The 26,916-nt window shown below is 41.6% G+C and overlaps 2 protein-coding genes across 2 annotated transcripts in view; both read left to right on the plus strand.

Moving 5' to 3' along the window:
• Positions 1-3,859, plus strand: part of LOC115940376 (MICOS complex subunit MIC13-like) — a 15,341-nt gene extending 11,482 nt beyond the window's left edge. Inside the window, exon 4 of the mRNA XM_031026322.1 lies at positions 3,523-3,859. Coding sequence (XP_030882182.1) covers positions 3,523-3,859 — 337 coding nt within the window. The remainder of the gene's footprint in view (positions 1-3,522) is intronic.
• Positions 3,860-6,199: 2,340 nt separating this feature from the next.
• ITGA2 (integrin subunit alpha 2) overlaps positions 6,200-26,916 on the plus strand; it is a 102,490-nt gene continuing 81,773 nt past the window's right edge. The window contains exon 1 of the mRNA XM_081826114.1: positions 6,200-6,411. Within this exon, the coding sequence (XP_081682240.1) occupies positions 6,354-6,411 (58 nt within the window). The 5' untranslated portion in view covers positions 6,200-6,353. The remainder of the gene's footprint in view (positions 6,412-26,916) is intronic.

Below are 26,916 nucleotides of genomic sequence, written 5' to 3' on the forward strand. Positions count from 1 at the left end.
TTTCTGTCGGTTGTCTTTTGGTTTTGTTGACTGTTTCCTTTGCTGTGCAAAAGCTTTTTATCTTGATGAGGTCCCAATAGTTCATTTTTGCCCTTGCTTCCCTTGCCTTTGGCGATGTTTCTAGGAAGAAGTTGCTGCAGCTGAGGTCGAAGAGGTTGCTGCTTGTTCTCCTCTGGGATTTTGATGGATTCCTGTCTCACATTTAGGTCTTTCACCCATCTTGAGTCTATTTTTGTGTGTGGTGTAAGGAAATGGTCCAGTTTCATTCTTCTGCATGTGGATGTCCAATTTTCCCAGCACCATTTGTTGAAGAGACTGTCTTTTTTCCATTGGACACTCTTTCCTGCTTTGTCGAAGATGAGTTGACCATAGAGTTGAGGGTCCATTTCTGGGCTCTCTATTCTGTTGGGATAAGGACAAAATTGATATGGTGTGGTGGCAGGGGGGACTGGTGGTAGCCCTGAGGATGGAAAGCAGAGGATCCTAGTTTAGGTGATTGTACATGGGGGAATGAGATAAACAAAGAGCTGGATTTAAAGATACAAAGAGGTCAGAGAGAACGCTGGGGAAAATTCATCTGAGCCTCCTACCTAAAAAACTCCAGCCTAGAGTTAGAAAGAGAAGAATGGAGAGGCCTCACTCCAACCCATAGTATTCTCAGAATGTGGCCCCTGGGTGTCTCAAGATCTTTTTGTGGTTGGTAGATCAAAAATATTTTCATACTAATATTGAGACATTATTTGCATTTTTCACTGTGTTTGCATTTGCTCTATGGTGCAAGAACAATGATCAGTAAGAGTAATCACTGCATTCATCACCACTGGATACTCATAGAGAAAAAATGAGAGGGAGAGGACAAGGGGAGCAGTGGAGAGAAAGGAAGGAGGAAGTATGGGAGAAGAGGACAGAGGAGGGGAGGGGAGGAGGGAGGGAGAGAAGAAACCAGGAAGGAGGAAAGAAGGAGGCAAGAAGGGAGGGAGGGAGGAGAAAGATAGTTTTACTTAAGAATGTCCTTGACAGGGCACCTGGGAGGCTCAGTCAGTTAAGCGTCCAACTCTTGAGTTTGGCTCAGGTCATGATCTCAGGGTCATGAGATCATGCCCCACATTGGGCTCCATGCTGAGCTTGGAGCCTGCTTGGGATTCTATCTCTCCTTCTCCCTCTGCCCTGAAACACACTCCTCCCAATTTGTGCTCTCACGCATTCTCTCTCTGTCAAATCTCTTAAAAAGAGAGAGAGAGAGAATGTCCTTAACAAAGCAGGAAAAATTAACTACCTTTATTAAATTTCAACTCTTCAGTACATGTCTTTTAAATATTTTTCATGAGTAAACCTGGTAATACACATAAAGCATTTGTGTTGCACACTGAAATAGGATGGTTGTCTCAAGGATCCATAAACTGAACTAGCCACGTTTTTCATGGAACACCAGTTTTACTTGAAAGAACAATTGATAGACAAACTATGATTATTCAGTCTTGGGTATTGTATAGAAATTTCTCAAAAATGAATGAAGTGGGCCTTTCATTTCACATAGAACAACTGATAGTATGTGCTGCCAATGATAAAATTCAAGTTTTCAAATTAAAATTGAAATTTTGGAAAATGTGTATATGCCAGCATGAGCTTGACAGCTTCCCAATATATAAAGACTTTTCTGATGAGATAGGTGATGATATGATTTTTTTGATATTGTGTACTGAAATGTGTCAACAATTAGAAAATCTGCATAACTCAGTGAACCAATATTTTCCAAATGATCAATATATGATGCGACAAAACTTTGTGTGGGTGAAAGATCTACTCAAAGTGCTCGATAGACCAATGAATTTTAATGCACAACATGTTGGAGGAGGTTATCAGGAGGATGTGACAGCTGGTTGGCCTTCAATTTGGACCTGGGTAATTGGAAGCTCCTTATCTCCTCCCCTGTCCTTGAAATGTAGGTTCTGCCTACTGTTCCCACATTAGTAGCCACTTCAGGGACACAGCTTTGAGAAAGTAATATGTTATTGAGACTATCTGAACTGTATATATGACTGAACCCTGCCTGTTAAGGGCTCTACATAAACTTGAGATTCTGGCAGCAGTGTGGAAATTCACTCATCTTGTGGCCACTCCAGACAAACCTAGAATATAAATTCCCTTGCTTATTAAAACTGCAACCCCCCAATAGGAAGAGGTCTGCCTCTTTCTCCTCTCTCTCCTTGCCCTCCATGTGTGAAGGCCAGTTTCAGATTTCAACCCCAGGAACTCCCAAGGTTGCAAATCAACACTAGGATAAGAAAAGTTTATTGATGTGGTTTCAGATTCCCCATTGGAACTAGTCTTTAAGAAACTACCACTTTTTGAGTTTGGGGGCAGTATCAGGAATATCCACAATTGTGTCCTGTTTTTTCTAACTACCAGATTAATTCCAAATGAATATAATTTCACTGAAACTACCTATCCCAAGAGATTGAATGCAGGAGCAGATATGAGAAATCAAGTGTTTATTTTTTAAGCCAGACATTAAAAAGATTGGCAAAATTGTAAGACAATGCCATTCTTCTCATGATTTTCTTTATTTGGGGAAATATAGCTATTTTTTGTACACTTTTTGTATTTACATTAACACATAAGAGCCTTATTGTTGAATTAATATATAAATATTAGAAAATGTATCTGTTTCGGGCGCCTGGGTGGCTCAGTCGTTAAGCGTCTGCCTTCGGCTCAGGTCATGATCCCAGGGTCCTGGGATCGAGTCCCACATCGGGCTCCCTGCTCAGCGGGAAGCCTGCTTCTCCCTCTCCCACTCCCCCTGCTTGTGTTCCTGCTCTTGCTATCTCTCTCTCTGTCAAATAAATAAATAAAATCTTAAAAAAAAAAAAAGAAAATGTATCTGTTTCAATTTCTTACATGATAAACACGGGTAGAAATAATCCACATAAACAAAAGTTCTTTGGGATCCTCCATATTTTTTCCAGTTTTAATAAGGTATAATGGACAATTACAATTTGTATATATATATAAGGTGTACATCATTAGGTTTTGATATATATATATACATTGTGATCTGATTATCACAATCAAGATAATTAACATATCCATCACTTCATACAGTTACCATTTTTTGTTTTTGTTGTGAGAGCACTTAAGACCTCTCTTAGCAAATGTCAAATATACAATATTATTAACCATAGTCACCATGCTGTACACTAAACACCCAGGATTTATTCATCTTATAACTAAAAGTTCGTACCCTTTGACCAACATCTCCCCATTTTCCTCACCTCTAGCCTCTGGTAACCACCATTCTAGTCTCTATACAATGAGTTGGCTTTTTTAGATTCCACATGTGAGATCATACAGTATTTGTCTTTCTCTGGCTTATTTCACTTAACATAATGTCCTCCAGGTTCATCCATGTCATTGCAAATGGTAAGATTTCCTTCTTTTTTATGACTGAATAATATTCCATCATCTTGTTCCTTGCACACAGAGCTGAGCGACCACAGTGCCCCAAGCATGGTTGCTGAGGAGGTTCCTCATCAAGGGCAGTATGGCTGGGGGCACCATCTACCTGGTGTATGACCAGGAGCTGCTGGGGCCTAGTGGCAAGAGCCAGACTGCCCTTCAGAAGTCTGAGGAGGTAGCCCCCCCCCACCCCTCAGCCATGGACCAGTTCAGCCAGTACATGTGTGAGCAGACCAGTCTGAAGATACCCCAGCTCCCAGTCCCTCCAAAGTTTAACTCTCACATCTGCAAGTCCTGGAATTCAGGCATCATTATGCTGATGTTGGCTCTCTCGGTGGCCCCGTCCAAGGTCCAGGGGTACTCCAAGGAGGTCCGGGGATACCTGATGGAGCAAACCAAGTAGCCTGTCAGAGGAGGCCACCTGCCCCAGTTAGGAACAGAGGCAGAGGCACCATAGACCTGGAAAATCCAGCCTGGGACTGGGACCCCACTCCAAGAGCAGCTCCCAGCCTTGTTGGCCCAATAAAGGACTTTGGAAGTGTTAGAAAATATATACAATATTTCACCATCTTTTTATCCATTCATCTGAGAGATTCTCAATAATTTTAAGTGTAAAGGCCTCCTTGAGACCAAAGATTTAAAAAGCCCTGCCTTAATCTTATTTCCTCAGGATGTGGTGTCCAGCACAGTTATACCTAAGCAGAATAATTCCCAGGAAGATTAAGGCATGAGTTCTCAAACTGTTTGGTCTCAAGAACCCTTTCTACTTTTAAAATTAATGTGGGGCAGGAGTCGATTCTTTGTTTCTTGAACTTTGAAATTTTTGCCTGCTCTGGAAAAATATAGCTCCTGATTTATTCTGTACCTCATGCCAGCATAATGTTAATTTGTCCAGTTCTGAGCACAAAAGCAAAGAAGGGTGCATTTTCCTCTCCAGCACCCAGAGACAAAACACAGATTCCTGTCTCACATGAAGGGAGCTATACTGCCTCCCAAACAAGGGTCAGTTCCAAACACTTACTCACATTTCAGTGAGTCAGAAGGAAACAGACAGATATTCATCTCCCTGAAACCTGGCTGACTTCCTGCAAGAAGGCTGTGAGGAGAGGCTAAGTTGGTGTCAGGGTTAGTGAATGGCCACCTAAGAGCTCTCAGGTGATATCTGGAGTCTTAGTAAGCAGGTGAGTATCATAGACAGGTCAAAAAAAAAAATTCCTTCAAGTGTTTGTCAGGATTAGTAAGTAGAATTAGTAAGGGACAGATTAAGAACACAGGAAAGAACCAGGGGCTATCCATTTTGAATTCAAAGGTATTGAGTTTATAGTCATGGTGCAAAGCAGTAACATCTGGTGAATATCAATTTAGTGCTTTAAGACTCCAGCCTCAGCTATGGTAAAGGAGAGCATTTGATTTTTACCAATTAATTAAGTCCTTCCACCATGAACCACTTTACTTGAGTGGCAGTATCCCAAATATTCCATAGTGCTCATACTAGCTGCTCCATAAATATTTGGAATGGTGATAATAATAATGATTAGTCTAATAGTTCCTTAAGTTTAATTTATTAAAACATTGGATTATTTCATAAAAGTGGTCACTGGAAGAATTCTGGTTTCAGCAATGTGCTGGGAATTTGTGGGTGAACTTTTGGAGGAAAAATCAGATTTAAAGAAAAGAGAATATCCTGGGGCACCGGGGTGGCTCAGTCGTTAAGCGTCTGCCTTCAGCTCAGGTCATGATCCCAGGGTCCTGGGATCGAGCCCCACATCGGGCTCCCTGCTCGGCGGGAAGCCTGCTTCTCTCTCTCCCACTCCCCCTGCTTGTGTTCCCTCTCTCACTGTGTCTCTCTGTCAAATAAATAAATAAAAATTAAAAAAAAAAAAGAAAAGAGAATATCCTATTTCTTAGGTTGGTAAGTAAAAATCTCAGATATGGTTACAGAATGTCCTTTTTTCCAGATCTGAAACTCAAATAATGCAATAAAATGGTCATGGTGTAATACAAAAAGGAAGAGTCACAAGTTCATATATGGGTTCTCACTCGTCTCTGTGTCTTGAAGTAAATCGCTTAAACTTAGTAATCAAATCAGCTGCTTAGTATCTTGGAGGAGAGGAATGAATGAGGATTTATCACACACACACACACGCACACACAAACGGTGCTTTTGCAACAGGTCTTGCTTAAATATACCTCGGATAATCATAACTTGTGAGCAGATCTTCTTTCCTGTCGAGTTAGTTTCTAACCTGGTCATTCTGCACTTATTTTTGTCCGTTTCTCCACCCACTTGAGAAAAGCAGAGAGAGCCACGCACGGAGCCACCCGTAAAAGCGTGGCTTTGGGCTTGCGGCGCCCCCAACCCTCCCCCCCCCGCCCCTTCCACCTAGGCTTGGAGCCTGGAGCCACGAAGGGCTGCAGAAGGGCCAAGGTTCTCCGGGGGACCCGGGTTTCCTGCGGGCGGGCGGGCGGCAGGCCGGCCGAGAGGGGCGGGGTAGTGACAGGCCGGCTCCCGCCCGTCGGATGTGCCCGGCCAGTCTGGTGCAGGGCAGGAAAAAGGCCAGGCTCGCGGACCCCAGCCCCGCGGCCTCCGGGTTCCCCCAGGCCCGGGCCGGAACCGCGCGGGGGAGTTAAGGTGTGGTTTCCAGGGGTGTGGTTGAGCGCAGGTGCCCGCGGGGCCGCAGGAACTGGGCTCGGTGGGGCGGGGCCGGGGCAGATCCGGTGTTTGCCGTGGCCGAGGGGCGGGCCGGGGCGGGCCTTGGCGTCCCAGGAGCTGCCAGGCAACTTTTCCCTGCCCTCACCCCGGCGGGCGAGAGAAGCTCTCAGGACGGCTTCTGGAGTCCGTGTTCTGGAGTCCCTCCGCAAACCGAGAGCAGCTACCGTCCCCCCGCAGGCTCAGGATGCGTCCAGGACGGACAGGGGGCGCGCAGTTGCGGCTGGTGTTAGTGCTCAGTCAAGGTAAGCGAGGAGTTCGCTCTCCATCAGCTGCCGGAGGGACCTGCGCGGGTCCCTGGGGCAGGAGGGAGGAGTTCTGCGGGATGAGGGGGCAGGCAGCGCGCCTCTCTGCTCGGATTCCACGTGGACCTAGGCTCCCAGCCATCCAGAGCCGGATAGAGAGAGACTCCCCACATTCCCTCTCTCCCCCGCCTGGTGTCCCCATAAGGCGTGTCTCACCCTGTCTGTGAAGTACCCTTCAAAGTCAGCTCCTGCGCGCTTTGGTTTTAGACACAGGCGCACGCACACACATGCACAGAGGGAGTGGAGACTAAGGGGTGTCCTGAAGATGGCGAGTCCTGCAGCCCGGCTTAGACAGCAGGTGCCGCCCGGGACCCACACCAGAGGGTTCTTCGGGTCCCGGGAATCCGGTTCTGGGAAGCAGCATGCACCACCTCAGCGCCATACCCGGTGGCTTTGCAGGAGCCTGGGAGCCCGAAATGCTTGTTTTTCAACCCGAGGGTGTGAATTATGCTTCCATGTCTTCAGGCTGCAGCACGGATGTCTCTAACCTTAGAGGACATAGAAAAACCTAGTGCCTCTTAAATACTCGGCAGAAGGGAATTCTTCCTTCCAAGGGAATTCTTCCTTCCCTTCTGCCTTCCTCTAATTGTTGTAACGTTTCTGTTCAACTTAATATAAACTTAGGCCAGGAAAAGTTCTTTTTACTTTCTTGATCATAGCCGCTGCCAGCAAGAGAATTAACTAAAGCGGTAGCTCCAACTGCAGGGCGGTGAGAGTGAGGCCCACCCATCGCCTTCTGCACTAAGTTGTGCGACCCGCATCCATCAAGTGTACCTTCTCCAGACCTCTTCCAGAGCCTAGTGTGTGCTTACTGTAAGAACTTTAGTTTACTGGGAGGAAGGGGGCCACATTTGTATTTTGTAGTTTGAACAGCTATCAAAACAAAAAAATGGTCTCTGATTTTCAAGTGTTTTTACAAAGAATATAAATATTTCCTAATACATATAAATATTTCCTATCCCCCTTTGAGGCATTTAGCCAGGTTATTCTTTATTATGGAAGAAACCTAATCCAGATAACCCTGTAGCATTTTCTCCCAGTCTGAGATAATAGAGAAATAGCACCACTATCCCCAACCCCAGCAGAAACTAGGCATCATTAGGTTTTCTGTCCAACCCTTTGTGTGGTGCTTCGTGGATATTCTGTGCTGGTACCCAAAGAGTGTTTTGAGGGACCATCAACCCTAATCTAGGGGTTTCAGATAAAGTTGGATTCATGTTGAAAATCAGTCCCTGGAACACCACGACCTTCCCAAGAACTAATAGACATTTAAATCCAAGGTTTACATCTCTCTTTAATTACCCATTATTAACAGAAGCAATGGAAACATAACATCATTTTCTTATCTTTGAAGTGTTGAGGCTTGTTTTTTAAAGAGCAGTGAGAAATACTTTAGTGGAATGTGTTGCTGCAAGGCATGAAGTCAGGTATAGAGGTTTTTAACCTGGAGGTAGTTAATAAGGACAAATCAGTGCAAGCAAGCAGAGGCGATTTAAAATGACATCTGTAAAAATGATTTTTTAATATTTATTCCTTCCTTCTGTTCCAGTTATTTGCATACTCAAGAAACAAATTTTCTCTAAATTCAGGATGATCATAATCAAGCTTGGTCATTTATGATATCGATCCAGGTTCCCAGAGAAGCAACATCACTTTCTGATACCATGAATATCCCAAATTCACAAAGAATAATTAAATCTCGAGGTCAGTGATAGCTGAAGTTTTTTGGCATTACCCTACGTATGTAAAATTTTTCAGTATTCATCATTACTATACACATACATATATAAGTGTTTATAAATTATATACAAGTACAACTGTGTAATATAAATATTACAAATATAAATACCAAAAATGAGAATGTAAAAAGCATATGTGTATGTATGTGTGTTTATACGTCTCACATCCTGTCCAGCATACATGCCAACCACTGTGGAAACTTAAAACGCTCAAATCTCATTTTAACATTTAGAGTCAAATTTACTTTCTGTAAACCTTCTCATGGGTGTTTAAGAGAAAGCAGTGCTCAAAGTTCAGTTTCCTGTTTATCACCTTGCATTGATCACTCCTTGGTTTAAGTGCTTACAGTCATTGAAACGGTAACTGGCAGATGAAGGATGGAAGAGAAAGGCCATAAGGGGCCTAGATCATTCATAATCTAAATGATAGGTCCATAGCGGAAAGGAAAATGTAATTTTAAAGTGCACAGTGACACTTGTATTCCCCAGTGTGCCGCCAGACCACAGATAATCCTCATCTTCTCTCCCTGCCCCAGAGTCCCCCCTCTTTACCGAATACTTTCAAATCCTCTCCCTCACTCTCTTTCACAAGCTCATCTGTTTAGCCCAGTCCTTGGTGTTTTGACTTCCATCTGGGATCATTGTCTTCATTCTCCCAGTACTCTCTGGGCCAGTTCCCCACTCAAGTCAGAATCCCCAGCCAGACTCCTCTTCTGGTTCCGGATCAGTCTTTCCATCCGCTACCATCTCCACCCAGATGTCCAATAAGCATGAGCTCAGTGCGTCCTCAACTGAAGTCAAAACACCTGCCCTCCAGAATTCTCTCCTGTCTTGTCTGCTGTTGGTTACAGGGCAGCAGCATTCGCATGCAAACACGAAAACCAGAAATCTTCTCCCTTGTTTCAGCTTGACAGCCTATCTCCAAGTTCTGTCCATCTTCTTCCCCACCTTATGCAACTTCTGCCACCACCCAGTTCAGGCCCTTTCTTTCTTTGTGTTTGGACAACTGTAAACTGGTTTTCCTGTTTTTATCTCTTATCCCTCTGCTCCATTCTTCTCGTGGTCACCAGCATTATCTTTCTAAACACTTATTTGTATCCAATCAACCCCTTGCTTCAAAAATTCGGTGGCTCTCCATCTCCTGTCGGAGTGAAGTCCAGATTTCTTGGCCTGGCCTAAAAAGTCCTTCGCCATCTGGCTGCAGTCTGTCCTGCCTATTCTGGCTTTTTCTCTGCTACACTCCTCATGCACACATATCAACACAAGTACGCATACTGCACATAGGCATGGGCATGATGCACATGCCCCAAAGCCGTGGAGATACACCTATACACCCTTCTGTGTTCTGACTGCACTTGATCAGACCATATTTAGTGTTATTTTCCAGACTATTCCCTTTGCCTTCACTGCCTTGATGCTTTTTCCCTTTTCCTCTTATCCCTTTGCAACTCACCATTGCCCCAAGACAACCCCAAGCAAAATTATAAAGTAGGAAAGTTTTTCTTTTATGACTAAAAGGGAAGTCTGAGGTCATCTCTCATTTCTGGGACTGACCCTAAACTGCCTCAGCACCTCCATGGCCATAAGCCACCATCTTATAAAGTAACTCCCCACCCCATGGCTCTCCAGCTACACCTGCCCAACCATGACTATGCTTTGCTCCCTTAAGTCCTGGTTCATGAGCCTCTGTTTGATTTAAATTCAGGCACTGGGGCTCAGGATCAGTATTTAAAAGCAATTATTCAAACATTTCTGATGTACAGCCAGATTTGAAAGTAATTGCTTAAATATTAGGGCTGTATCTCGTCTTTCCTAACAAATTAAAATTCCAGTATTGCCTGTTCCACCTTGTTATGAGATGACCTCCAAGACAAGTAGGTTTCAACACCAAGAATCAGTGAATGCGTCAGTTCAAATGAATTCCCTCTATAGTGGGTGATGACTATTCCTGTCTAAATGTGCTAATGGCCATGGGCCTATTAAAAGGGATAAGCCTGTGAATGTAAAGAGATGAGCTTCCAATGATGGAATTTTAGACATTTAGCAAAATAAAGGCACAAATTCAAGTCAGTATATCAAAAATAAAGTATTTCAGGAAGAATGGGGAAAATATCGGGGACCAAAGTTATCATCCTGATGTCGTGTGAATGTTCCCACTTAAGTTAAAAGCTTTGGTTTGGACTATCAGCCTTGCTTAGCTTGGGATGTTACTGAAAGATTCAGCGCAGCATAAAAGAGAAGGAACCACAGAAGGCTGTCATTCTAAGTGGCAAGTCAAAGATAGGAGGGGTTTTGTGGGTTTTTTGTTTTTTGTTTTTTTTCATTTGTTATGGTGACTAATGATTTACCTGAACACACAGAAGAATATCTCTCTAAAAAGAAGACTCTTAATACTGTAAATCCTGAAACAAGAGATTCCGTATGTGAAAATGATTCCTGTGATGGCCCTTCAGATGATCCATAGGTGCTTTGTTCATCTGGCTGTAGTGAATTCCATAAAACTAGCATTTGAACATATTTTTATGCAGTAACTGTTTCATGGAAGGCAATGTGCTAGGCTCAGCCATAGGAAACCTGAAACATGGTCCAGAGAGTTTACAGTCTATTTGGAAACAAGTCCAAACATGAGGGAAGGACACTGTCTCAGCCCCTGGAAGGTACCTAGCCAATTTCAGCCCCTGCCCTCCTCCTTTCTGACAGAAGTGCGGTGACTGCCTCCTAGTCGGAGCAGCTAAGAGAGCGGGGGCCTCAAGGGGCTTGCACTGGGCCATTCCTAGTTGTCCCATGCTTCTCTCCAGTGTCTGATTTAGACATGGGCATGTGATGGCAATGAGCTATGGAGGGAGATATGCTTGGAGACTTTTGGGAAAGAATTTTTCATTCTTAAGAGAGATACTGGATAAGAAACATACTGCCAGGGTCTAAAGGTGAAGCTTGGGATAGCTGTAGCCATCTTACAGCCATGATACTAGCTAGCTTGAGGATAAAGCCAGTACACTGGCCCAGGGGAAAGATAGAAAGCAGGCCCTTGATATGGTCTTTGAGTTTCTGAATTATTGAAATTTAGAGCCCTCTCTTTGTGCCTAAAAAAATGTCTGTATAATTTAAAACTTGGTTATGTTGTTTTCATCATATTGTGTTGTTGTCTATGCTTGTAACAGAGATATCTAACATATATTTCTGTGATGTAATAGATATCATTTGGTTATATATAATTAATTGCTAAATCGGTAGTACAGAATTTAGTGTTGAGTTCAGAGGATGGAGAAATGTCACTGTGATGCATTTAAGTATCAAGCCTCCAGGCGAGTCTTCACGGGCACAGGAAAGAATCTTTACAATTCAAATCTACTGTGAAGGACCTCAGAGGTCAGAGTCCAGTTCTCCCCCTTTAAAATGGCTGCCAGTGATAATAATATAGGACGGAGAGTAACATAGCCAGGAATGGGACCCAAGTCTCCTAGTTCCTGGATCAGATGTTTTAGATGCTTGACTAGGAAAGGAGAAGGTCATTATGTCCAGAACACACTGTTCAAGGTATTCACAGAGGGTGAAAGGGTGAGAGGGTGAGAGTTAGTAGGCACCTGACCCTAAATGGCCTTGTAAACTGTGGTAAGGAGCATGGATTTTTGAGGACAATGGGAAGGTTTTGAAGAGCCTTAGCAGGGGAGTGACATGATCAGATTGGCTCCTTGGGTAGATCACTCTGGAGGCAAGGAAGATGGTGGATTGAATGGAGGCCAGACTGAAGGCACCAAAAGCACTTAGGAAAAACTGGTTCTGGTCTTGGTTTTAGCTTAGTACACAATTGGGGGATGATGGTGCAAAATTCAGTAGCAGTAGGGAAAGATCACAGGGGACAAATTTGAAAAGTAGTTAGGGAGAGTGGACAGGATTTGGTGAGGATTTACTATGGTGGCAGCAAGTGAGGGAGAAGACAAGACTGAGCCCTAGGTTTTGGCTGTAGACAACTCAGTGAGCTGCTACTGAGACGGGGAAGGCAAGGAAAAAAGGCAACTTAGATGAAAAAGATCATCAGTTCACCTTGACGGGTTGTTTGAGACATCCAGGTGCACATGTCTAGTAGGTAGATAGTTATATATATACAGCAGTATTAGAAGCAGGAGAGAGAACAACAGGGGATAGAGATTTAGGAGTCAGAGGCAACTAGAGTCATTGAGGACATGGTGTTGATGAGTCAGGCAGAGACCAGAAGACAGCTTTGGCCACAAGAGGAGGGATTACCTGATGGAGTCAGGTGAGGAGGAGGAGAAGCCAGGGAGAGAGGAGCAGTGAGAGTAGTAAGCAGAAAGAAGACTGCAGGAAGTAGGGCGCCACACAAATATCTTGAGAGGGAAGAGTTGGTTGGTAGGATCAGCTTGTTCACAGAAGTCAAACATGTCGAACAGCCTTGACGAAGGCAGTCTCCATGGGGCGAAAAGCTGAAGCCAGAGGGGAGTGGGCTGAGGAGTCAGTTCACCGTGAGGAAATGCAGGCAGCATCCGGAAGTTAGGCACTAAAAGAGGAGAGGGAGTGGCAGAGGGACAGGACGGGGGAGACTTGCATAAACAGACCAACAAACATGGGAGAGACTTGCATAAAAATGATTATAATGAGATTTTTTTTTTTTTTTTGCTTCTATTACTTAGGTTATTGCATGGTCTACTTGTGAATTTTGAGAACTGCTTTGAGGCATCTGCATATGTGGCAGGAGTCCCTAGAGGGGGAGAGACTGGGGGAAAGGACGAGCGCTGACATCCAATGCAAAGGGGTCGTCAGAGAGAAAGGGGGAGCAGAATTGTAGGGCCGCAACAGCAGCAGCTCTGGCAACAGCTTCAAAGCCACAGATGCCTGTATGAAGGAAGGCAGAGTGGGTTTTGGGGTCTGACATGGAGAAGACATGAACTGATGAGACAGGTGAAGTTGATGACTTTGAGGGGTGCAGGGGGAGACAGCCCAGCTGTGGGAATTGGCACCCCCCACCCTCCAGGGTGGCTACTTGGACCGATGAGGGAGCCCTTGTATATGTTTATGTTTCAGAGCAGACTTACCATGCTAAAATAGCTGTAATTAATAAGCTTTGCATGGTTTTTAGGGTGCATAGTGCATAGTGTTCAAATTCTGGTCGCAGAATTAATATCTGTGCTTTAGTCAGATTTCTGAAGAAACAAAGAAGTTCTTTTAGAGTTATAGATAGGTTTCTCCAGTTAAGCTTTTAGTTCTTTATTTCTATCCAGTATAATAAATATCCTCAAAGTCATCTTTTCAGAAATCATAGTCCCATAGAACACAGAGAATTAGAGTTGGCTTTGAAAGGTTCTGTTAGTAAAATATTAAAGCCTTTTATTCTGTGTAACTCAGCGGTGTTTTCAAAGAGTTTTAAAACATTTTCATTTAATCATACAAATTAGAAAAGAAATTAATGCCGACTCTTAATTTTGTTAAAGTTATCATTAGTTCAAAGTACTTATAGTCAAGTATTTTTTCCAGTCTGTACCTGCTGACTCTTGTACATATAAATTACATTAACTAACCAGTACAAACTTGAACTGTATATTTTGCTAATGTTTTCAGGGCCACAGAATATGGGGACTGTTAATAGTTTTCAAATATATTGTTCTTCCTTTGAAAGAGTTGTCTGCTTTGTTGTCCAAACAGTTCACTGCAACTGTGCAATTTTGTTGGTGAAAATTCCCGCATTATTATTCTATGTTCTGAAAGAGTAACTGCAGTTCTTCCTTTTAGGAGTTTAAAGTGACTAGAGACAGCTTTTATACCACAGAAGCCATACATACTCCTGATCATTGAAAAGCTTTCTGTATAAAAATGAGGTTAATGTTTAAACAGAGCCATGGAAATAAAGGAGTGATAGACACTGTATTGTCAGCATAAGAGATTATTTCATTGTGTTTTGAAAAGCATGAGCAAAGCTCTTGTGCCCATGGATGCCTTGAACATTGACAGTTGTCATTCCCTCTCATTCATTTGAAGGTGGCCTTTGTTTGTCTTTGTGCACGCCTGATCTCATTCCCATGGATACAGTGTAGAAATGCAGACTGGCTTCTGGTCAGCTCAGTCAGACAACTCTATTCCAAATTGTTGACCAGTTATCTTCAGGTCCTTACCAAATAGCTTCATGGACGCTTGTTAGAATATGGACACTGAATCTTTGGGCTTCTATAACCTTTCCAAAGCCATATTCCAAATGCTAGTGCATAAACAGATCTCTCAGAACAATTGACTTAGTTTTTCTATGTACTTATTAACATTGTTGTGGGGAAAAAAAAGAATAACTTAGCCTTGGAAATTGGGATACGTCTATGTGATCTTTATTTACTTTTCAGCATAAAAATGTAATAGCTTGAATAAAAAAGGCTTAATAAAAAATTGAAAGACGATTAAATAAATAATTTATGTAAATGTCATAGTGTCTTAGTCCATTTGGATTTCTATAACAAAATACCACAGACTGGGTGGCTTTCATGATTCTAGAGTCTGGAAGTCCAAGATCGAGGCACCAGGTTGGTCATGTTTCTGGCAAGAGGCCTCCCCTTTTTCAAAGCTGGTGGAAGGGGCTGGAGTCTCTCTGGAGCCTCTTTTATAAGGCACCAATCCCATTCATGAGGGTGAAGCCTAAGCACATCTCAAAGGCCCCACTTCCTAACACCATCATCTTTGGGGGTTAGGATTTCAACATATGAAGTTAGGGTGGGGAAGGGGGACACAAACATTCAGACCATAGCACATAGTAATTAAGAAACCCCTTTATCATCACAGTATTTAATTTTTGCCCCGAAATTATCAGACATCATTTTAGCATTACTTTTTTGTTATGGTCTAAGTGAGATATGGCCTTAGCCCTTTTTAAGAGTGCAGTCCTCACGGTCTCTTACCTTTGTCCGTGTTCTCTTTTTGTGAAATACTCTCTATCCCTCAACCCATCTTCTGCACATCATTTATGTGTCAATAGCATTGAGGCTCATGCACCCCAAGAAACCTTCCCAACCCCAATTCAGTTTGGGTGTTCCCCGCATGTTCATAGCACTTGTCACTTTCTATTTCAAAAATCCATTTACTCAGCTCTCACCCCCATCGATTGCAAATTCTGAGAAGACAGGGCCCATGTCCTTTTCACCTGGGCCCAGCTGAATTTTGTTGAGTGAGTGATGACAGTCTGAGACATGTATGGCAACTCCTGTCATACACAGAGGAAAGGCACACTTTCTGAATGAAGGCCAAGTGGAAAACTTCCTAGTTCTTTCCAATTAGAATATGCAAAAAAGCCTGTATGTGCAGATTTATCTGAATTGGTTAAAATATTTCTTTCATCGATCTTTTTCTTCCTTCACTTCTTTGGCAGAGTTTGTTTGCTTTTAAAATGTCTCTTCTTTGCCTTGAAATGTGCAACTAGGCTAGCTCTATTGACAAGTAACAAGATGAATCAAAGCATGAGCATGGTGTAAACATCCTTTTGTCCCCAGAGCGCTGTCTCATTTCCCTACTCTCTTCTCATAAAGCAGCACCCATAATTTAGCTTCAGCGGACTCTCTCTTCCACTGAATACCTTCTTTAAAATCACCTTCAATCCTATTTATCACAGTATTCCCAAGACCTGGCATATAGTAAGTGCTCAAAAAAAATGATTGGTAAAAAAAATATTTTTTAAAGATTTTATTTATTTATTTGACAGAGAGAGACACAGCGAGAGAGGGAACACAAGCAAGGGGAGTGGGAGAGGGAGAGGGAGAAGCAGGCTTCCAGCGGAGCAGGGAGCCCAATGCGGGCTCGATCCCAGGACCCTGGGATCATGACCTGAGCTGAAGGCAGATGCTTAACGACTGAGCCACCCAGGCATCCCAATTGGTAAAAAAAATTTTTTTTAATAAACCTAAAACTAGGGACATCTAGGTGGCTCAGTCAGTTAAGTGTCTGCCTTTGGCTCAGGTCATGATCCCAGGGTCTTGGGATCGAGTCCCGTGTCAGGCTCCTTGCTCAGAGGGGAGCCTGCTTCTCCCTCTGCCTGCCACTCCCCCTGCTTGTGCTCTCTCTCTCTCTCACAAATAAATAAATAAAATTTTTAAAAAATATAAAAATAAACATAAAACTGAATTCAGATAACTGTGAGGTACATAAGTCCATTGAAATACTAAACTTGATTAATAGTTTCAGAATATTAAAGCTGAATGTTTTAATATCCTTATAGGAAAATGACACATACTAAAATAGTCATCTTAACAGAAAAAGTATTTGTATTTCTCTCTTTTGACATTTATAAGTGTGAAAGTAACTTTTTATAGATACACTTACCATATGTATGGAAATGATTGGTAAAAAATACACTTTTTTTCACTTGATATCTTTTGTACAATTCTATATGGGCTTTGTATTTACAGCTTTGCATTAATGCATCCTGCCATATCATGGCTAGCTATTGTTTCATTGTTGGATATTTAGGTTGTTTCCTGTGGGCTTTTTCCCCTACTGTAAATAATGTGGCTATAAATATCATTGTGCAAGAAGCTTTTTCTTTCCTTTTTCCTTTTGGACAGTTTCCAGAGGGGGCATTACTGGGTCAAAGATTATTTGTATTTTTTAGCTCTTGTTGTGGAGTGAACAGTGTAGGCCTCAATAATGTGTGAATTTACAAATTTCACCAACATTAGGTTTTAATTCACCTTTTGTAGTTTTTTTTTTAACTTTTTTTAGTTTGGTGGATGTAAAATGATGCTTCAGTCTTTATATTCATTAGGGTGTACTTTTTAAGTTACAATGTAAAAATGCCTGTCTTTTAAAAAATATGTGTAGATTAGGATATTCTAGAATTTAGGCCTAGAAGAACATCAAGAGATCATCTAGTAAATGCCTCAGTTTAATAATAATCAGTTTTTGAAATGACTGAAGCCCAAGACTCCAGCCTGCAGTGTGCTGTCCAACATTCAAAATGCTCTTCAGAATTTCTTCCGAAAATCTCTTTGACAACCCCCTCCTTTGGTGACCTATTTCCCATAGGCTGATTATAATCCATTTCACTTGGGGAGTGGCAGACCTGTAGTTAAGATTTCCATGCTTCCATGGGTCAGACCGGTTTAGGGGGAGAGAGAGGACATTCTGTTTTCCAGAGCACTTGACTTCAAGCAACCAAATTTGGAGATTGTTCTGGTGAGCTTTTGCCATGTAAGCCCTCACCCTAAAACTTAGTGGCTTAAAATGACAACCATCATTTGTTATCTCTCATGGTTTCTTGAGTAGGACTTTGGGAATAGCTTGGCTGGGCAGTTCTGGCCTGAGGTTTCTCATGTGGTTACTGTCAGAGGGGGGGCAGCTCTCTTTGTGGGGCCCCATCAGGGGGCCTTGCCCTCATGGCACCCTCTGATAGCCTGACTTCCTGCAGGATGACTCAGGGATCCAAAGGCTTGTGTTCCCTCCCTCCCCCCAAACTGGCAGAAACTGCATGGCCTTTTCTAACGTAGACTCAGAAATCATGCAACTTCCTCTATTCATCAAAGCAATCATAAAGTCTCGTCTAGATTCTGAGGAAGGACACTTATTCTCTTGATGGGAAGAGTGTCAAGTAATTCCCAGACAGATTTTAAAACCACCACAGTAACTTAATCAACTTAATGGTGCTTACAAGACAGTTCATTGTTTACATCAGAGTTGCTCAACATGGGCCTTATTGACACTGGGGCCAGATAATTCCTGCCGGGCAGGTGGGGGTGGGTGGAGGGGCTGTCCTGTGCACTGTAGGATGTCGAGCAGCATCACCGGCCTTCACCCACTAGATGCTGGTAGCCACCCCCCCCAAGTGTGACAACCAAAAATAGGTCCAGACATTACAAAATGCCCCCGAGGGACAAAATTCTCCCAGCTGAGAACAGCTACACTAAACAAACGTGTACAGATGTACCTCAGAGACAATGGGGCTTCAGTTCTAGACCCCCACAATAAAGCAAATATTGCAATAAAGTGAGTTAAATAATTTTTTTGTTTTCCAGTGTATACAAAAGTTATGTTTAGACTATACTGTCATCTCTTAAGTGTGTGATAACATTATGTCCCCAAAAAGTACATGCCTTAATTTTAAAATACTTTATTGCTAAAAAGTGCTCATCATCATCTAAGCTTTCAGCAAGTCATAATCACTGACCACAGATCACCATAACAAATATAATAATAGTGGAAAAGTTTGAAATATTGCAAGAATTACCAAAATATGACACAGAGACATGAAGTGAGCAAATGCTGTTGGAAAAAAATGTGACCAATAGACTTGCTAGACACAGGGTTGCCAACAGTCCTTCAATTGGTAAAAACCGCAACCTAAAGCTCAATAAAGTGAAGTGCAATACAACAAAGTGTGCCCGTATTAGGCACATTTAATGTTCGTGGCCTTGTGGAAAGAACTCCAGCACTGAAGAGTAAACTAAATGCCATTTTTCCTGGTGACTTTGCATATCACAAGCGAACTATTCCCTACATTTCTGGGTCAATGGGAGGATCAAAGGGGATTATGAACGGCAAAGTATTTTGCAAACTGGAAAAGCATATACGATGCTATTTTTTAAAAGTCCATATACTTGGTATTCATCTATTTTTATCATCATTCATTTATTGAAGAGATCTGTTTAAGGAACTTTATGTAGTCCTATCCGAGAGCAGCTGTGTCAGACCCTGGGGAATTGGGGAGGATTCAAGGCAGCCCGTCAGGAGCTCTGCTTTTCAATTCTAACATCACCTGTGCAGGTAAAAGGTAGCACCTAGATCCTTACTGAATTTAAATTTAACACTGAAAACAGTCTTTTAAAGAAAAATTGCATTTTTCTTAATGAAAGAGGGAAAATGTTATGCTGCTGTAGTCCAAAAGTAGTTGTAAAGGTCATCTTATGCTTTTGGATTTTGCACAACCTTTTTTTTTTTTTTTTTTTTTTAAGCACTGTAGCTATAAGCCAGGCATCACAGAGCTTAAATCTGTATATGGTAAATGGTCATTTCTAGAGAGCCTATAATTTCCAAGTTTACTTGCTTTGCGTTTTTTTAGGGGCAGGAGAGGGCTTTCTACGTTATTTCTGCATTCTTGTCCTTTTAGTATGAAGACAATGCTATTGAAAATGAGTTCCTGTGGTTGTGTATGTGTTCAAATGATCTAATGTGACCTGTGACCATTTGTCATTGTCATAAATATTCTGAGTAATGACTAGCTACACTTTAGAGTTTGAAGTCTGTTTCCAAAGTTTAAAGTCAGGATCTGAGTAACCCCACTTCCGGATCGTGCGACTTCCTGAAGGATCCACCAACTGATGGCTTTTGTGGTACACTTTGGGTATGCCTCAGCAAAATGCAGTAATGTGTCATCCTCCTATCTATTATACACCAGTTCTCAAAAACTTAAATGGAAATTCATTTAGAATATGCTTTTCATGGTAGAGGTGAAGGTGGGATCACAAATTGGTATGTCTTTGTAAACTTCACAAAAATCATGCTATCCTTGGTAACATATAATGATATTAATAGTGAAAAAAACAGACAAAATCAGCTGTCTTTACTAAGTGCTCATCATTTGCTAGGCACTGGGTTGAGAGTTTTAAATGCATTGTCTGATCACGATGAGGTAGATTTGTGTGTTATATCTATTTCACAGGTGAAAAAGTGGTGGCTTATATTTAGGATGAGGAACTTGCCCAAGATCACAGAGCTATTCAAACCCTAAGCTCTTAGGCACTATGAGATACGGTTGGTCTTGCCCAGTATGTGGATTTTTCAGTTTAAAAAAAAAATCCTTATACTTCTAACACTGGCATACTTCTCCTACCCCATCACCCCCCAAATAGTCCATCTTCTTTTCAGGGTTCACCTATAGCTAGATAAATAAAACACAGTTAAATGTTCTCTAAAATTCTAAATAGAAAATAAAATGTCTGTATATTTACTAATCTACCTTTTCATCCATCTATCTGTGTATCTTCTCAGTAGCCTGCCTTCAAGCATCTTCCTTTGAACCAGTCCAGAACTCATATTTATTAACTAAGCTGGTCTTTATTGATCTCCCATTATATGTTATTGTTAGAAGGTGAAACAATCAGCAGTTTGTCAATCCAGTTGATTATTATTGATCCATAACCATGGCCTGGGCACTCTTCTGAATACTGGGGAATACAGCAGTAAACAACATAGGCAGATTCCCTACTGTTAGGGACAAAAACAGATTTACCATAAAGCAAGAGAAGCTTAAGTTTCAGGGACCCTCACTCTGCAGGCCCCTTCCCAAGCGTTCACACAGCCTGACATGGGAAAGTTGAGGTCACTGTCTCTTTTGTGCCCTAACATATTTCAACAAAGATGTCAACAACAAAGTGGTTGAGAAATGTCACCAATTCGAAGATTTTTTGGATTAATCCCTGTAAAGAAAACTTGAGGGAACTTAAAATATTATAGCTCCTGTACGATATTGGAAAACAGTCCTATACATTTACATGACATTACAAATAGGAATTATAAAAATGAAAGGAACTTCTCTTAACTATAAATAATAAACGTTTTTTAAGATTCAACTTACCATGTCTGAGCACCTGGGTGGTGCAGTTGGTTAAGCAACCTACTCTTGGTTTGGGCTCAGGTCATGATCTTGGGGTTATGGGATCAAGCCCTGAGTTAGGCTCTGTGCTCAGTGCAGAGTCTGCTTAAGGCTCTCTCTCCCTCTGCCCCTTCCCACCCACCCTTCTAAAAAATAAATAAATCTTTTTTTAAAAAGATTCAACTTACCATGCCAAAACATATTGAATACTTTTTAGAAAACATGATTTCATAAATTGTCAAGTGGAGAGGTGATTAAAAGATATAGAGGCCAAAAACTGTAGGAAAAGGATATTACAGAAGTATGTTAGGCAATCAGTAAAATATATATTGTTTTTTCAGATTTTTCAGCTTTTAAAAATATGTAATTTGCTAGGATTGCTTTTCTCATCCTAATTAAGTATTTAATGCCTGAATTTTATTTCATAATTTTGTAATTTTCTTTCCTTAAAGAGTCAGTTTGCCCCAAATTGTAGAAGTTTCTATTCCAACAAAACTTAGACCTCCCTGTACAGATTCAAATGAGGGAGGCAGACAAATAAAAGAAATAGATGTATAACATGTGAGGTAGTGATGCATTATTCAAAACACAGCAGAATAAGGGGAATGAGAATGCCGGGCAGGGGGTGGGAAACGGGCAGGTATCATTTTAAATGGGCTTATGTATTAGTTATCTATGACAACATAACAAATTACCACACAGGCAATGACTTAAAATAATATACATTTATTATCTTATAATTTCTGTGGGTCAGGAATTTGGGCGTGGCTTCACTAGAGTCCTCTGAGTCAGGGTATCTCTTAAAGCTGCACTCAAGATGTGGGCCAGGGCTGGGGCCTTGTCTGAATGCTCCCCTGAGGAAGGATCCACTTCTGCTCACTTTGATTGTTGGCAGAATTGATTTTCTCCAGGGCTGTTGGACTGAGGGCCTCAGTTCCTCTCTGGCTCCCACTGGAGGCTGCCCTGAGTTCCTTGCCCTGTGCATCTCTTTGCTTCAACAAAGACAAAGAGAGAGAGCATCTGCTAGCAAGACAGAAGTTACAGTCTTATGTAATATAATCACAGAAGTGATCTATCCTAGACTTCAATTCTATGTTTTGAATCTCAATTCTATTGGTTTGAAGTCACAGGGGAGATGGTCACACAAAGGCATGTACAGCAGCAGATATGGATCACTGGGAGCCCCCTGCCCACCACAGGTAGAGAGGAAAGACAGCTCTGATAGATTGGTGTTTGATGCAAACAGAAGGGCAGCGAGAGAGAAGGTGACACTTTCTGGGAAAAGAATATTCCATGCCGAGGGACTGAATGCAAAAGGCCGGAGGTCAGAGTGTTTTTAAGGAAGAGCCAGAGTCCAGCTGAGTGGGCTGAGGGGATAGGGCAGGAGGTGAGATCAGACAGGGGAGGGAATGATGTCACAGCTCTCCAGGAAGAACTCACACACGAGAACAGTGGAGTAACATTTTAAGGCAGCACACCACAACAGGAGATGCAAATGGCAAGTATCAAGGGAGTTAGAAGTAGGGTGTATGCAGGCTTGAATGGTAGGGGAAGACCAGAACCAAAGTTCATAGAGAAGTGGCCTGTGAACAGAGATTTAATAGAGGAAATATTCACTTCAGTTATGCCTGTTGTTTCCATACATTGCCTCAGGATATGAGAGGCATATCTTGTTACTGAGCAGGTTATTCAGCAGGCATTGACTTGCTAAATGCACAAAAATGCTATTCTGTGAGAGAGAGAGAGAGAGAAGGAGAATTTCTCCTTTTACACAGAAGGAATTTAGGAATAAACTGTGAAAATAGGAAGTGGATTGATGAGTGGGTATTCCCAGTCCTCTTGGCCACTAGGAGACAGTGAGTCTGCCAGATGACATCTTTATGAAAAAAAGAGAATCTGTTGAGTTATCAGGAGGCACTAAGTCATAATAAATAAATTTAAGGAGGATTTTGAAGATGTTCATTGCCTGCAAGATCAAAAAATGTGAAAGGACCTCAAAATCATCCAACTACATGCCACAGTAGTCCAAGACTTGATGCAGTTACTTTGTCAGGAAAAGAACTTGGATTTTTTTTTCCACACAAAATATGAACTTTAAAGTGGAATTAGTATATATCTGTCCTGTATTTATATATGCACATATATGGATTGACAGAATTATCTTTGAAACTCAGAATAATAAATTGAAAATTTCTGATATAAGCTGATTTCTCCCTGTCTTAGTCTATTCATTAACAGAGTATCACAGACTGGGTGGCTTTAACAACAGAAATTTATTTTCTCACAGTTCTGGAGACTGGTCATCCAAGACCAAAGGGCCATCAGGGTTGGTTTGTGGTGAGACCTCTCTTTCTGGCTTGTGGACTGCTGCCTTCTTGTTGTGTCCTCACATGGCCTTACCTCAGTGATCACATGGGGAGAGAACTCTCTGGTACTTTTCCTCTTCTTATATGGACACTAGTCCTATCAGATTAGGGTCCTACCCTTATGACCTCTTTTAACCTTAATTACTCCTTAAAGACCCTAGCTTTAAATATAGTCACATTAGGACTTGGGGTTTCAACAGAGGAATTTGGGGGGATGCAATTCATCCATAACACCCCTGTAGCCTCAATAATATATTAATAGATTTACCTCTGGCCATGGAAGTGATGCACATATTTCTTTAATATGAACACAGAGTAATTGTTAAATAAATGATACATGCATACACTTTTTTTTTTTTTTAAGGTAGACATGGGTGCCTTGGTGGCTCAGTCAGTTAAGCATCTGCCTTTGGCTCAGGTCATGATCTCAGGGTCCTGAGATTGAGACTACCGCTCAGCAAGGAGTCTGCTTCTCTCTCTCCCTCTGCAGCTCCCCCTGCTTGTGCTCTCTTACTCGCTCTCTCTCTGTCAAATAAATAAATAAAATCTTTTTTAAAATTTTTTTAAAAATAAAGGTAGACACAAACCATGAGGCAGGGAATTATTACCCAGATGTAGATCAGAGTCTCTCCACTTCTTAAAATTGAGATAAGACTCCTTCAAATTCCTATTCCGCCCTTATAGGAAAATACAATGTTATTCCAAGAGTTCTCTGAACTCCCAGGAGGTATCCATTTTCATTGTTACTCAACCTCCAACTTCCTGACTGTGGAGTTTTTGTTCTCCACTCTGTCAGGTCTAGTATTTGATTGCGTCCTAGGTACAAGTTAATACATTAGCCTGTTACCATTTCATTGATGCTGACAGATGACATGATATTTCTGAGTCAGAGACAAACGACTTTCTTATCGCACAACAAGCAGCATGCACATGAGCATGTTTACATCAGGAACCCTTCTGCTTCTCCATGAAGTCTCATGGTAACTAGGTAAAGGGGTCCAAATGGATGCCTGCATCCACACTAGGCTGCATTACAAGACAAGAACCTGCTATTTTACAGCAAGAAGTCATCAAGCCTATTCTTTGTCCTGGAGGGAGCTCTTAGCTCATCCATCAGGGCTGCTCACTGTAAACACGACCCTGAGAAATGGCCGACGTAAACAGCAGTCAGGATCTTAACGTTCTTGGCATACTCATTGTATGAAGTTGAATGGTACCCCCCAAAAGATATGTCTACATCCTTGCCCCCAAAATCTGTGTATATTACCTTATTTGGATAGAGGGTCTTTGAAGATTGCCTTATGGAGACCGTTGGTAGAAACAGGAATGTTGAAGCTGCTTCTGGTGAAGTTCTCAAGAAGGAAATGAGGAACATGCTATTGGAAACTGGAGGGAAGGTAATCCTTGTTATATCATGGCAGAAAATTTGGGCTAATTGTGTCCTCCAGTTGTGTGGAAAACAGAGCTTTCAAGCAGTGAATGTAGATGTTTGGCTGAGGAGATTTCCCAGCAAAATGTTGAAGGTGCAGCCCTGCTTTTTCCTAACTGAATGTAGTAAGATGCAAGACGAAGGAGATAAATTGAGAAAGAAACTGTTCAACAAAACAGAACAGTATTTAATGATATGAGAGACTTTCAGCCTACCCAGATTACAAAAATAAAAGCTAATATTAGGAGACTCATTGTTAAGAAAGTGTTGCTCTGAAGAAAAGGCCAAAGCTGTGGTTGGAAAATTTTGCAGAACAGATTAGGCATGTGATCCATGGATCCTCTCAACCATCTCGGCAGAGGCCGGGGATAGAGATGGAGTTATCCAAGGAAGGTCTGTGGAGAGCTATCTTGTGTAATGGCCTAGATCCCCATGGTGTACACAGGAGACCTACAAGCTTTTAGGAATGTTGTTTCAGCAGGAATGCTGCCCCCTGGTACTGAAGCAGAGGCCAGTAGAGCTGTTGTGGACCTCGGGCCTTGAAACCTAATGGAATTTGACCTGCTAGGTTAAACTTTCTTGGTACCTGTGACCCATCATTCCTTCTAATTTCTCCCTTTTGAAATGGAAATGTCTGTCACATCCTTGTCCTACCACTATATTTTAGAAGCAGACAACTCTGTTTTTCAAGGTTCATAGAACCACAGATGGAGAGAAATTTTGCTCCAGGACAGACCACACCTGGAGTCTCCCCTGTCCCTGATTTAGATGAGAGTGTTTCTCCTGGACTCTTAAGCCCAGTTTTCCTGGGAACTGTTGCTTTCCCCTAAGAGTGTTCCCCTGTGTCTTGGTGACTTGGTAACACCTTCCTGCTGCCCCCACAATGCCTGACTCACTGCTCTGTGCCCCTGCACCTGTCAACCCTCTGCAGCTTCTGAGGAGGACCAGTTTATAGATCTACATCTATATCTATATCTATCTATATAATGATTAATTTAGATTTTATTTTTTTATTGAGATGTAATTGACATATAACATTATATTACTTTTAGGTGTACAACATAATGATTCTATATAAGTATGTATTGTGAAATTATCTCCACAATAAGTCTAGTTCATATCCATCACCACACATAATTACAAAGTTTTTTCTTACGATGGGAACTTTCAAGATTTACTTTCTTAACAACTGTCAAATATACAATACAGTGTTTTTAACTGTACTCACCATGCTGTACATTACATCTCCATGACTTAGTTATTTTATCACTGGAAGAGTTCTTACATTTTTGTTTACTGGCTAACAGAGATATTTCCCCCGTGAAATGCCAGCATACATCTGCAGGAATGGGGCAAAGTGCAATCTGAGTGCCCTAGTTAAAAACACCACACTCTTCCCAAATCTGCCTCTTGCTTTTGGCCTTGACTCTCTTCTCTTAACATGAATTTCTTCCCTTATATTTCCTTGGACCTTTTTGCAAGTGAAGCCTTTCCACGCAAAGCCTGCCCCACCAGCCCGTCAACATATGTAGACATGTTTAAATTTTGCATTGACCACACAAATTAGACCCTCCTTCTGCCATCTTTTACTACAAATATGTATCATTAATCTCTTACAATGATATTTTGGAAGTCAATAAACTTCTGCTGCCAAATTGTTGTTGTTGAATATAGAATGACCTGTTTTGTTTTATATATTTATTTCTGCTCTGGTTTTCGAAATATTTTTTTTCCTATCTGAGCTTCACTACATTATGAGAACAAAACTGGGTTAACTAATCTGATCACCAAACATATATTTCTCTTTTGAGAGAAATATATATATATCTTATAACTTAAAATATATATAAATAAAATATAAGATATATAAAATATATCTTATAACTTAAAATTGGGTTCCAGAATAAAGTGGGAGAACTAATTTCATATTTGCTGAAGCTAATTCTTAAATTTTAAGGCTCCCCACTTATTTCAGAGATGAGCAGGAATTCTCAGGGCAGGCGGTTCTCAAAAAAATTTTAAATGAATGGAAGATAAACGAATTCTGCATTAATCAAGGTGATTTATCTATCTGGTTTGCCTATGGATATGAAAATGGCAACAAGCCAGGTTATAATCAACAAGGATTGTGGACATAGAGGAAATGAGTTAGACTTCCAGGGGATACAGTGCTTATATTTGCAGTAAATTTTACTGAGATTCACTGGAGTACTTGGACTTCATTACTGTCAACAAATGCACAACAAAGTACCTTTGTTAAATATGTTGAGTTTGCGGCACTATTATTGCACTCACAGGCATTCACTTAAGGACAAGGAGGGACGATTTACACTTTGGGTA

The sequence above is a fragment of the Leptonychotes weddellii genome, chromosome 7 (assembly GCF_054177405.1).
Source record: "Leptonychotes weddellii isolate Sample4059 chromosome 7, ASM5417740v2, whole genome shotgun sequence".
Classification (NCBI taxonomy): domain Eukaryota; kingdom Metazoa; phylum Chordata; class Mammalia; order Carnivora; family Phocidae; genus Leptonychotes; species Leptonychotes weddellii.